This window comes from Neovison vison, chromosome 6 (genome assembly GCF_020171115.1).
Source record: "Neovison vison isolate M4711 chromosome 6, ASM_NN_V1, whole genome shotgun sequence".
NCBI classification, from domain to species: Eukaryota; Metazoa; Chordata; class Mammalia; order Carnivora; family Mustelidae; genus Neogale; species Neogale vison.
Window position 1 is genome coordinate 223,987,944 of NC_058096.1, and position 12,399 is coordinate 224,000,342.

Consider the following 12,399-nt stretch of genomic DNA (forward strand, 5'->3'; position numbering starts at 1 on the left):
CTGATTTTTTTCTGTGAAAGGACAGGAATCGGTGTTTTCAGGTCTGGGCCGGATCGTCCCAGTTGTGCTCTGGGCAGCAGTGGCCGCGGGCAGCACCGGGGCGTGGGCGTGTGCTGTTCGCCAGCGTGGGGCTGCTGTGTGCTGGCTCCAGGGCCTCCCTTTCCGGATCTTTCTCAGCTGTGGCGGGGGAGGGCCAGGCCAGCTTGCGCAGAGCGTTCTGTCCGCCGCGGACGCTGTCGGTCTGAGCCGGGGCTGGGCTGCAGCGCTCGGCCGGCCCCTCTCCCAGCTGCTTGTGTCCCGACGGGTGTGAATTCCATCTGGGTTTTTGCAGCCAACGAAAGGCTCGGTCTTCCTGCTGTTGAGCCAACCTTGACCCTCCACGGTCGGTCCAGCCGGGCTGAGGGGCTCTGTGAGAGGAATTGGGGAGGGTCGCTGCTGGCTGGCTGCCGGCCGGCCGCCCGCTGCGCTGCCCTGCTAAGGCGGCCCCAGCTCTGAGACTGGTCGGCGAAAATGAGGTTCACACTCAGGTGCTCAGGCGTCGGCCACGCTCCAGGGCTTCGTAGCCACACCCGGCTGGTGGCCGCTGCCCGCACGGCCTGAATGGACCGTTTCTGCCGTCTGGAAGGTCCCTCCGAGCAGCCCTGGCCGAAGTTTCCCAGGAGTACAGATCTGATGCCTCTGTGTGCACAACCCACCTGGGCTGCTTTCTGGGGGAATTTCTCTTCCTGAGAGTCCTCTCCAGCGGGGAGCCAAAGACACGGCTCGGGGCTCTGCGTCCCCTCCCGCCGCCGCCAGAGAAGACGGGCTCAGATTTAAAACTTTATTGTAAGCAAAATGTGCATTTGAAAAACCTACATCGTGGCCGGGGACGGACCTCACCACGCCCCGTGGGGCCCGACACTGCCTACTGAACCCCGCCGTCTGGCTTCCAGCATCCCTTCCATGGCGGCCGGTGGCCCACAGGGTGGCTGGCTCCAAGGGCAGGGCCACTCAGCAGGGGTGTTCATGGCTTCTTCATGGCCCCGGCACGCAGGCGAACACAGGGCAGGCCTCTGCCTCTCCCTGTGCTCCTGGGAGCTTCTGGAAAAGGCGGCCGGCAGCGGCCTCAGTGTATTGGGCTTGGAGTATGAGGCCTCACAGTGACCAGACGTCCCCGGAGATCTCCTCAGCCACCAGCCCGGCTGGCCGGCACCCCAACTACACATGCTCCGGCTGCCGCCCCAGGCCTGTGCCTGCCTCAAGCCGCCCACCGCGGAGCCCCATGGCGGGCAGCGGGACCTCGGCCACGTTGTTGCACTGGTTGGTGTTGAACTCGGCAAGCTGCTGGGCCAGGCCCTCCCCATCGCCGTGCCTGGCCCCGGCGCCCAGCTGCTCCTCGCTGCCGCTGCGGCTGCCCTGGGCCACCTCCGTGCTGGCCTCGCTGCCCTGCTTCTCCTGGAAACTGAGGCGGTGTCCCCTGTCCGCTGGGGACAGAAGCTCTGAGGCCTCCTCTTCCTCGGAATCAGAGTCGTTGGAAGCCACCCGGGATTCTGGGAGGTCAAGAGAGGTGGGGGTGGGGGAGGTGCGGAGACAGGACAGACAGACATGTCCTGACCGGGGGGCCGGCGCCTGACATGTTGTCACTCTCACGGGGCCCAGCTCCCCACCTGGGACTGCCCGCCCGCCACCAGAGGGCAGTCTCTGGGCACAGGGCTGTTGCCGTGAGCTGGGTACCCCGCCGGTGACTATGCCACACCTCAGGAACACGTCAGACAGGCGAGCTCTTCCTGGGAGGCAAACCCACAGCCGTGCGGCCTCTGGGCACCCAATGTGGCCCCAAGATGCCTCGTCGCCCGGCTGCCCACCTGGCTGTCACCACCTCTCACCTGGGCCGCCATCCGCCACCTCCTGCAGGGGGACAGCGGCCCCCGCGCTCCCCTCCGGGTAGGGCGCCTGCACCTCCGCCTCGGCCCGTGCCGCGTCTGAGCTGTCCTGCAGGTGGCGGAACGGGGCTCAGGGAGGGCCCAGGATGCCCTCCCGGCCCCAGCTCTGCTCTCGCTCTGGTGCACCAAGAACCCGGAGAGCCTGCAGCTGCTCAGTGCTCCCTGCGGTGCGCGTGATGTCACCGCGTCCCGTGTACGCGGGGGCTGCCCTGGCCTCGCCGGGGCAGCAGAGTGAGGTCCCACGTGGACGAAACTAGCGTGTCCTGCTGCCCCTGCACCCCCACAGTCCCGGGAGAGGGGCGGCGGACCCTCCACGGGGACTAGCGCACGAGAGTGAGAAGCTGGGAAGCCATGTGCGCAGAGCCTGTGGAAGAGAGGTGACGTGTGCAGGGGACGCAGCGGGGCAGGTCGTGAGCCTGAGCCTGGGGATGTGCCAGAGGCAGTGCAGAGAGAGACGGACGGAGCTGCCGGGCTCCAGAGCCAGGTGGGGGAGGTGTGGCCACAGGGCCTTTGCACTGGTGGTGGAGCTTCCCCCAGGGGAGCTCCTCCTCCATCAGTTCTTTGCTTAAAAGATGCCTCTGGGGCCCCTCCTGACAAGCCTGCTGAAACCAAGGCTCTCCGTCCCAGCCCCCCTGCTCCGAGGGGGCAGCCCTGGGGCCCGCCCCCACCTTCAGCTGGCCCCCAGGCACCTCCTCGGGTTCCTCCTCAAAGATCAGGCCATAGTGCGTGATGAGGGTCTCCACGATGCGGGCCTGATGCGGGTAGTCGACCAGGGAAGACAGGGACACGGTGGCCTCGGTGGGCCTGGGTCGCAGCAGCGTGGGTCCGAACACGATGCCCAGGTTCCCTGGAGTCATCTTGTTGTCCTGCTCCACCGCCACGATCCTAGGGTCCCGCAGATGCGGAAGCAGGTGTGAGTGCCCGCTGAGGCTCCCCCAGGCCCTGCCGACCTGGACCCCGGCCCTCACCTGCGCAGGTGCCGCAGCAAGTACGTCAGTGTGTCCCGGTTCTCGGGGGGCAGGTCCTGCAGGAGCTCCCGCAGCCGGCCCGCCATGGCCACGGCCGCGGCCTCGGTCTCCGCAGGGTCTGCCCGGCCCCGGGACGCCACCTTGGCCTCCGCCTCCGCCTTCAGATTGTCCTTGGCCAGCCCCACGAGCTCGTGGTAGAGGCGAAAGGGGAGGATGGGTTCTGGCAGCTGCAGGGGGAGGGGATCAGTGGGGTCTGCACCCCGGCCCCGCCGCCCCACCCCCACCCGGGGCTGGGCGTGAGCTGCGGCCCCGCCCTGGTCCCACCTGCCGCAGGTAGAGCTTGAGGACGTTGCTGATGTCGTGGGGTGAGGCCTGTGACAGCTCCACCAGCTCCTGGCCGGCCTCGAACACCTGGCACAGCTTCTCCACGCGCGTCTTCACCCCGTTGAGACGGTAGATGCCCTGCGGGGGCGGCCGTCAGCCCGGGCCACGCCCCCCCCACGGAGCCCCCACGGCCGCCCCCGCGGTCACCTTGGTGTGCAGCGCCCGCTGCTCGATCTCGCAGATGCACTTCTTGACGATGAAGGGGATGCCGTCCGGCGCGCCGCGGGCCGCCTTCGAGAAGTCCTGGCCGAAGAGCTGCAGGCGGCCCTGGAGTTTCTTGTGGCCACACTGGATGGCCAGCGTGTCCAGGCACTTCTTGTGACAGGCCAGGCAGCACTGCGGGGGGCGCCCGTGAGCGACCCCCCCAGCCCACGCCCACAGCACCTCCACTCCGGAGCCCTCCCGACGCTGTCTCCCCTCCTGGCTGGGCGCCGCACCTCCGCCACGCGGTGCTCCCACCTCCAGGCCCCGGCCCGGACCTCTGCCAGCTCTCTCTTCCCCCCGCCGGGGCCCTCTGGGTCTCCACGAGCCCCCCTTTGCTCCCAGCTGGGCACGCCGGCCGCGCCGCCCCTCACCTCCTCGCACTCCGCCCCCTGGAAGTAGACGTAGCTGTTACACTCCCTGCACTTGGCCGGCGCGCGCAGCTTTCGCAGACGGTGCGTGCGGGCGGCCTTGGACAGCCCCACGTTGCGGAAAGGCCCTCTGGGCACGGCCACTGGCAGCTCGGGGGCCACGCCGTTGAGGTCAGCTGGGGGGCAGGGCAGGTGGTCAGCCTCAGCGAGGCTGGTCGGGGCCAGGCCCAGCCGCGGGGTCCAAAGCCCCGCCCCACACCGTCCACGCGGGGGCCCCTCACCCTGCTCAAAGGCGGACGGCCCTGCGCTGCCCTCCTGGTCCACCAGCTCCTCGCTGGACGACATGGTGCCGCTGGACGACATCCGCTCCAACTTCTTAAAGTCCCCTGCGCAGGAAACGGGCGTCAGGCAGCCCAGGCCCCCAGGGGCCGGGCACGGGTCAGCCGGACCCTCCCCAGAGCCAGCGCACGAGGAGTCCGCCGCCCCACGCCCAGGCCAGCCTCCAGGTAGCCAGGCCCCCTCACCTGAGCCGGGGCTGGGCTCCAGGCTGCCCTCTGAGTCTGACACGGTGGTGGGCCACGACTTGTGCACCTGGTGTCCACGCCCACCTGCAGGAGGGGTGTTCAGCGGGGACTGCGGGGCCCTGGAGAGGCCGCGCCCACCCCCCACCCGCACCGGGCCCGCACCCCTGTGCTCCTTGCCAGGTGCGCCACTGCCGGGTCCGCCTTCCTCCTCAGGGCTGCCGGTGGCCTCTGCCCCCGTGGCGTCACTGGCAAGGCTCCCCTTACGGGTGCGCATGACCGGGGACCTGGAGGGACAGGACAGGGCCCCCGGGAGCGTCAGCGCACCCGGCCCCATCTCCGTGGGGGGGAGCCCCGCGGCCCCAGGCGCGCGCAGGCGGCCGTACCAGGCGTTGGCGGGGACGTGGGGCTCGAAGTCGTAGCGCACGTCGCGCTCCTCGTCCCGCTGCAGCTGGCCCACGTAGGACGCGTACTGCTGGCCCGGGTCGTACAGCTTGCTGCTCTCGCACAGCATCTGGAAGTGCACGGGCAGCGAGGCCGTCTGCATGTGCAGCATCTGGTAGTAGGAGATGGTGGCCTGCGGGCGACGGGGTGCCGGCGTGAGCCCCACGGGCTGCGCCTCCGACCCCCCCAGCGCCGGCTGCAGCGCGGGACACGGTGCGCACCGACTTGATGGTCTGGTCGCTCTGGCGGATGACCTCCTGGATTTGCCGCAGCACCGTCACCTTGGTGTCCTCCAGCTCCTGCTTCTGCGTCTTGGCATCGGCCACACACGTCCGGTAGGTGGCCATGGCTTCCTCGGCCTGGATGGGGGCCGGGGGGCGCGCACACTGCCCTCAGCCGGGTTCAGACCTCGGACGCCCCGGCAGCAGAGAAGGGCGGGTCGGTGCTCCTGCGGAGTGCCCCTGCCCCTGTCGGGAGCTGCGCCCGCGCGATCGGCCCCCGCTGCCCTCTGCCCTTCCGCGCTCACCTTGTTCTTCGCCTCCTCCTCCAGACGCCGCCGCTTGTCCAGGGTCTTGGAGGCGGCGGCCCCGGGCCCGGTGACGGCCTGCTCCTCCTCGGCCTTGACCGCCAGGAAGTGGGCCTTGCCGTGGTCCTCGCAGCGCTGTGTGTAGCCCTGCTTGGCCTTGCGCAGGTTTGACTCCGCCTCTTGCTGTGGGTGTGGGGGCGAGGATGCGGTCCGGAGCCGTCCTCCAGCGGGGCCCGGTCCCCCGGCTGCTCTCCCGGGCCGGTGCCCTGAGCCCCCCACACGTGCCCACAGCCCACAGCGCGGCCGCACGGACCGAGGCCCTGCCCCAGAGCAGACGGCAGGAGAACCGGAGGGGACGCCTGCAACGGGTCCCTGGGAGGACCCTTTCAGCCCCCAAAGCCGGGACGCGAGCTCTGGGCCCCATAGGCCCCCGTCAGAGTGGCAGACGCGCTCCCGTCTCTCACTTCCCCTCATGCACAGGAGAACAGAGGCCGGCCCGGCAGGAAGCCAGGCACCCTCGGGTTGGCAGGAAGAGCGCTCGGTCACAAACCCGGTGGCCTTCTGGGGGTCACACCGCGCAGCCTGCACCGTCAGAGCCCGCCACGCGAACGCCAGCAGCACCCGCGCAAAGTCCTGAGGACGACCTTCCGCGCGCAACACGGAACCCAGGAACCACGTGAGGAAAGACCAGTGCTGACAGTCTTCTGCCCAGAGAAACGGGTAAAACCCCGTCGGGACAGCAGACCAGGTGTGGGGGGGTCTGTAGCTCACACCAGCGAGGGCTGAGGCCTCTAATATGGCAAGAGCTCCGGCAAATCAAGAAGAAATGGGCCTTTGTCCAAAGCGAGCAATTACAGGAAGAGAGGGCCGGGAGGAAGACAGGCTCGCCCGCACACACCCTCGCCCGGACGCCGCTCTGGGCGCCCACGGGAGACAACGGCCCGGCCGCAGGCCCGCAGAGCGGCCCCGGAGGTCTCGGCCCTACAACCTGGAACGCCAAGAGCCCCGTAGTGCCCAGACGGCCCGCCGGTGGCACCTAGTGAAAGAAGCCAAGCGGCCTCCACAGCCGTGACAGGTGACAGGGAGGAGGCTGCAGCTGGACGAGGGGGGAGTGCGGGGGGTAAAAGGCCCGGAGCCCGAGAGTGAGCCCTTGCTGAGGGCCCCGAAGGGGAGGCGCGTTTGCTGGCAGCGCCGGAAGGGGCTGGGGGTGGGAGCCGCGGGCCCTGTCAGCCGAGCTCGGAGCCAGTGAAGATGCCAGTAGCTTCGGAAACGTCTGACCCAACCCCGGGGAAGACACTTGCCCTAGACCTGCCAGCGCCTCGGCCCCCTGCCTGCCCCGCCCCCCCATGCCGGTCTTCCCCCTCCTGCCCGCACAGCCGGGGGTGGCGGGCCTGGCGTCTGAGGGTTAGGGTCAGCCCCCAGCGGGGCAGGAGACCACAGCGCCAGGCCCCTCCCGCCCCCGCCGCGTACCAGCTTCCTCTGGGCGCGGTGCCACGACTCCTTGATCTCCTTCCTGCGCTTCTCGTGCTCCAGCCGCCGGAGGTTCAGGGGCTGCGGGGACAGGCCGTGAGCAGGGGCAGGCCCTGGCACAGCCCACCCCCCCGGCACCCCCCCCACCGCCCGCCCGTGCACCTGCGTGAGGGTCTGGCTCTGCAGCGTGCCCACCGCCTGCGCCATGCTGTGGCCGAACTCCAGGTCCTGCTCCAGGGCCAGGGAGTAGATGGACAGGAGCGGCATGTGGGGCTGGGAGGGGAGGGCAGAGGTCACGGGGGGCGGGGCTATGCAGCCTCCCGGCCCCGCCTCCCCGGCCTCCTCTGCCGGGGTCTGCACCCTCGGAGCCGCTGGGAGACCCCACCCCTCCGGCCGCCGCGGGGCGGGGCTGAGACGCCCCCACGCCCGGGACCGCACCTGCTGCAGGAAACTCTGCCTGCAGTTGTGCACGATCTTCTGCACGCCTTTGGCGAAGTCCATCTCTGCAGGGACAGCGGCGTGAGCGCGGGGCCAAGGGGCCGGCCCCCCGCAGCCCGCCCGCCGCGCCTACCCAGCGCCGTCCGCTTTTCCACGTAGCCGATGAGGTCCTTCATGTACTTGGCCATGTTCTTGGCGTAGTGCAGCGCGGCGTCCACGCCCCCCTCGCAGCGCTGGAGCAGCATGTCCACCTCCTCCGGGGCCAGGCAGCCTGCGGGGGACCCGCTGAGCGCAGCCCGGCACCCCCAGCCCTCCCGCCCGCCCTCTGCTGACATGCGGGCGCCTGCCCATCGGCCCTGGCCCCTCGGAGGATGCTCACCCGCTTCGCAGTCGTCCGAGCTGGGGGCGGCGCCCTCGCTGCCGGGGCCATACAGGTTCTCCATGGTCTGCGCAGGAGAGACACCGTGGGCGCCCCGGGCGCGGGCGGGGCTCTGTCCCACGCACCCCCCCCCCCCGGAGGAGACAGCCACTGGCCCCCCCACCCTAGACAGGGGAGACAGCCACTGCCCCCCACTGCCCCTGGACAGAGGAGACAGCCACTGCCCTACCCCCACCCTGGACGGAGGACACAGGAGTGCCCCCCGCAGCCGGCCAGGCCCCAGGCAGCGTCCAGGTCGCCCCTGCTCACCTGGATGGGGTCCCCAGGGGGCACTGACAGGAGAGTGCTGCTGTCCACTTCCCCCATGAGGAACTCAGACACACTGCAGGGCAGGGCAGAGTCGGCACCCAGAGTCCAGCGGCCCGCGCACCCAGTCCCGCTCCACAGGCCCCGCGGCGCTCACGTGTTACTGAAGGAGAGCGCGATGGTCTCCAGGGCCTTCTCAAACTCCTGCTTGTCACACTCCTGGTTGCTCTCATAATGGAAGGCTGGTGGGCACAGCCAAGGGTGAGGGGCTGGCCCAGGCCGGGACGCGCCCAGCCCTGCCTACGACTGACTGAAGGCAACCCTTGGCCCAGGGGCAGCACGAGAGCAACCGTGCCTGTCAAATTGCCACGCACCCTTCAAAACACACTTCAAATGTCCCTTCCTCCAGGAAGCCCTCCCAGGTGCCCCCAGAGCCCTCCCTGCCCTGCCTGGGGCTGGCTCACCTCTGATCTTGGCAATGAGGGTGCCAGCGGCAGTCAGTGACTCCACGGTGTTCAGCAGCGGGTACCTGGAAATGATCTGGCGCATCGCACGAAGGGCGTCGCCCAGGTACTCGTGGGCCAGGGGCCGGCGGGCCTCCAGGAGGTCTGTGGGGCAGAGCTGGTGTGAGCAGGGGCGCGCGCCTGGCCCCCCGGGAAAGCCTGCTTTCCCCTGCCTCAGAGCTCCTGACCCCAGAGGGGAGACGGAAGCGGAGGTGGAGACGGCAGCTGCCCAAAGCCCACTCCGGGCCTCTCTGGGCTGCTGGCCAGGTCCGCGAGGGCCAGACCGTGGTTTAGGCAGTCCCTGTGCTCAGGACACTTTTCATGTCCTCCCAGAGAGCAAGCTCCTGCTTGACCTTCAAGTTGCAGCCCCGGTGCCCACCTCCTCCATGCAGCCCCCCAGGCCACTTTCCTGCCACAGCCTCTCAGGGCCGCTCAAGGTTCTGTCCGGCCCTCCAGCCGTTATCTACTCCTCCCTCATTTTGCAGATGGGGAAACTGAGGCACAGGAAAGGGAAGTCATTTCTCAAGAATGATGAAGCTTTTCCACGCACGCCGGCTTCGAAGGCGTGAGAACCCCAGACAGGAAGGCCCTGCTTGGCTTTGTCTTGAGGGCAGTGGGGAGTCACGGAAGGTGCTAGAGTCAAACGGCGTCAGGGTCAGATCTGTGTCTCGGAATGCGACCTTAGACAGCCTCCGCGAGCAGTCACACACAACACGGGGATCTGGAGTTGCACGCTCCACGCAGTGAGCCAGCCCGCCCCCTCCCTTCCCTGTAGACCGTCTTCATGGGGAAAAAGCGGTGTGTGCAGGCAAAGCCCCGTGCACAAAACACGGCCCGCTTGGTAGTAGCAAAACCACAGGAATGTGCGGACTGCAGACAGGGACCCAGGAGGCCTGGCGGCCCGCTGGGAGGGCAGCCCTGACACCCGCGTCCCCTCCCATGCCATGCCTGATGGACGGTGTGGTCCTTTCTAGCACCCACGACCCCCACTGAAGGTCCCCACGGTAGGGGAGGCGGCGGGGAGGGGGACCAGGGGGAGCTCCACCCCAGCCCCTCAGGCTCCGGCAGGATCCAGGGAAGGCGGGGCCACGCCCCTTCCCTGCCCCCCCCCCAGCCCTGGTGCTCCCAGCCGGGTGGGTGGGCCCTGCACTGTCCCTGACCTGGGGACTCCCCGTTCTGTCACCGTCACAGTGTGCTGAGATCCTCTGCCACAGCCAGCCACCCCACAGGCCCCACGGGGGCCCCACGGGGGCCCCATTGCACAGATGAGACACCTGAGCCCAGGGTTAGAAGCGCGGGACTCAGCCCACAGCCTCTCCTCCAGGCGGCCCCAAGCGGGTGGAAGGGGCCTGCAGCCCGTCCCAGCCTCCGGCACTTCGCCCTCGCCCTCGGGCTCAGCCCCGCCCAGTCCTGGCCTCCAAGGAAGCGCAGGGATCGGAAAGGAACTGAGATTAGAGAGTTTCCCCAGGAAGCCGCTCTGGCCCCCGCCCCACCAGATAACCCTGGGGGCTCCCACCTCCCACCCAGCAGGGGCCAGGCCTCTGGAGAGGCCCTGAGGAGGCTGAAGTCAGACCCCAGCTCCGGCCCCTCATCGGGCCAGGAGAGCCAGGGGTCAGGGCCCCACGGAGGCCTCAGTTTGCAGATCCACAGAGCGGGGCCCGGGGGGAGCAGGAGCGGGTCAGCGCCAGGCATGGTCCCGGCCGTGCGGTTTCTGGGAGGAGCGGGCTGCAGCCACGAGGTGCCAGGGACAAACAGGAAGCAGATGAAAATAACTCGGCAGGAAGCTGGGCTGTCAGCGCCACATGGAGGAGAAAACGGAACCGCCATCCCTAACAGACGCTCAGGCCTGCGGCTCCGGTGCCAGTCCTGCCCCTTGGCCCTGCAGGAGCCCTCTCCAGCCAGGCCCCATGGCTCCAACCCGCCCCACCTCTGCTCTAGCATTCTCTGTGGCTACCCGTGGCCCGCGGGAGAAGACTTGGGGTCCCTCCCCGCTGCTCTCCACGTCTCCAGCCTCATACACTTCCTATGCCAGCGACACCCCAAGCTTGTTCCCCCGAAGGCATCTCCATTTTGGGTTCCCGAGCCTGTCCAGGGGATGGTCCCTCCGCCTCCAAGCCTTTCTCTGCCTGTGGCCTCCGGACTCCTACGCATCCCTCAGGGCCCTGGTGGCAATGCAAAGCCTTCTGAGACTGCCTCCCCCCCCCCACCCCCCCCCTGCCGCTGGGAGCCCGCAGGCTTTGATGTATCTGTGTCCAGCTCCGCCTTCCGCCCAGGCCTCAGTGTCCCTGTGGCTGCTCACCGTCCCTCAGGACACACTCCTTGAGCTTCTCAAGGGCCTTGGCAAAGCGGCCCACGTCGGCCAGCAGGTGAGAGATCTCGCCAGTGTCAGGGCAGGGACCCTCGACGGGAGGCTCGGCGGGGCCGGCTGCGGCCAGCGGGCTGCGGTGGCCCCGACCCAGCGTCCAGGAGCTGGCGCCAGGCAGCGGGAAGCCAGCAGCGCTGGCATGGCGACTCAGGCTGGTGGGTCGTTTGAGGGTGCCCGTGGCCTTGGCGTTCGAGGCTGCACTTGGCGGCTCCAGGCTGGGTCCAAGGGACACTGTGTCAGGCCCGTCTTTCCTGGGCAGCTCCTGGGAGGGTGGGGCAAGCTGGTGACCAGGGGTTCCAGCCCAGGCACTGCCTCAGTTTCCCCAGAAATGAAGTGGGGACTCTGGAGGGTCTCCGGCCTGACCCCATAGGGGATCAAAGGCCAGAGGTCGGAGGGCCGAGATTTGGTGCCCTGCCCCGCCCACACCTGTTACCCAACATCCTCTTCCCCCAGCTTTCACAAACAACGGTCTCTGCCCAAACCACAGCCAGGGGTGGGGCCTGTGAGGGTGGGGGAGGGGCACCCCACTTCCTGGTGGAGTAGGGCGGTCCAAAGGGGGTCCTCAGCCTCTGCAGCCCCCTCCAGGCTGCCGCAGACACCCTGAATCCCTGCTGAAGACACCTTTGTCGATTCCTGTATGCCTAAGAGTCCTGTGGACCCCCAAGTTCCACAGAGGCCCCCAGGCTTATAGCCCCCAGGTAGATAGCCCCTAACCTTGTAGCCCGCCAGACCCCAGAGATGCCCCCCAGGCCCTCCACCCAAGGCGCCTATTTCGTGCCCAGCAGCCCTAGAAACCTTGGCCCCATGGCCAAGCTCTAGCTCTCACCTCAGACCACGCCGCTGCCCCCAGACTCCCTGACCACCACCCTGTGGTCCCAGACCCAGGGCCGCCCCCTCCCCAGCCCCCTCCCACCTCCCCCCTCAGCCCCACAGTCAGCCCCGATCCAGGTGGAGGGATGCGGAGGGATGCGGTGGGCAGCCCAAAGGGCTCCTACCGTGAGCTGAACGCCAGGGTCCCAACCTGTCCTGCGTGGCCCGTGCTGTCCAGCCCGGTAGGGGCTGTAGCTGGTGGGAGCCCCCCGCCGCCGGCCCAGCATGGAGCCGCCCGGCCCTGGGTCCCTGCCGCCCCGGGTGCTTCTCTAAGGTCCCGCCCGCTCTGCAGTCCACGGAGAAGCTCACTCACCCCCAAGGGCTGTGGGCTGGGGCTTCCCGCCCGGTTCTTTTTTGAGATGGAAGGGGTTTTCATGAGCTCCCGCTTCTTCCTGGAGAACATGGTGGGGCCCCGGGCTGGTGGCCTGAGACGGGTAGGCTGGGGTCCGGCAGGCTGGGGGTCTCAAGCCTGTGGCTCTCAACAGTGGCTGCCTCAGGCCCACATTGTCACCGGCCACCCCCTCCCCAGCTGTCAGACCCACGTGACAGGCCCGGCCCTCATTGGCGGGCCCTCCCCCCCACAGGAAAAGGCCTCCGGAGGGAGGCTGTGCCGGCGACTGGTGACGCAGAGCTGCCCCCAACCCTCCCAGGCCTCCGTCTGCCCCTCCACACAGCGGGCTTGAAGGTGGGGTCCCATCTGGGTGGGGAACCGCCGGGGGCCCACCCCCAGC

General features: G+C 68.9%; 1 protein-coding gene across 2 annotated transcripts; it reads right to left on the reverse strand.

Moving 5' to 3' along the window:
* Positions 1–806: 806 nt before the first annotated feature.
* ARHGAP45 (Rho GTPase activating protein 45) lies at positions 807–12,142 on the reverse strand. 2 transcript variants are annotated; one of them, XM_044254702.1, is made up of 23 exons: positions 11,982–12,142; positions 10,733–11,060; positions 8,395–8,538; positions 8,088–8,172; positions 7,934–8,006; positions 7,625–7,691; positions 7,379–7,516; positions 7,246–7,310; positions 6,970–7,080; positions 6,808–6,888; positions 5,338–5,520; positions 5,033–5,170; positions 4,754–4,944; positions 4,533–4,654; positions 4,371–4,454; positions 4,128–4,232; positions 3,850–4,022; positions 3,422–3,610; positions 3,215–3,352; positions 2,891–3,117; positions 2,612–2,807; positions 1,866–1,971; positions 807–1,529 (listed from the first exon to the last, which is right to left on the reverse strand). In XM_044254702.1, the coding sequence occupies exons 1-23, from the start codon at positions 12,069–12,071 to the stop codon at positions 1,198–1,200; spliced, it is 3,366 nt and encodes a 1,121-aa protein (XP_044110637.1). In that variant the 5' UTR covers positions 12,072–12,142; the 3' UTR covers positions 807–1,197. The 2 variants fall into 2 exon arrangements, with proteins under 2 accessions (XP_044110637.1, XP_044110636.1); XM_044254701.1 differs by having other exon boundaries at positions 4,371–4,654.
* Positions 12,143–12,399: the final 257 nt, after the last annotated feature.

Coding starts and splice junctions, on each gene's coding strand:
- ARHGAP45 (XM_044254701.1), bottom strand. CDS start 12,071: ATGTTCTCCAGGAAGAAGCGGGAGCTCATGAAAACCCCTTCCATCTCA. Junction 5,171..5,337: donor AGGAGGAGGCGAAGAACAAG/GTGAGCGCGGAA, acceptor GCCCCCATCCAG/GCCGAGGAAGCCATGGCCAC. Junction 4,233..4,370: donor GGAGCCCAGCCCCGGCTCAG/GTGAGGGGGCCT, acceptor TTTCCTGCGCAG/GGGACTTTAAGAAGTTGGAG.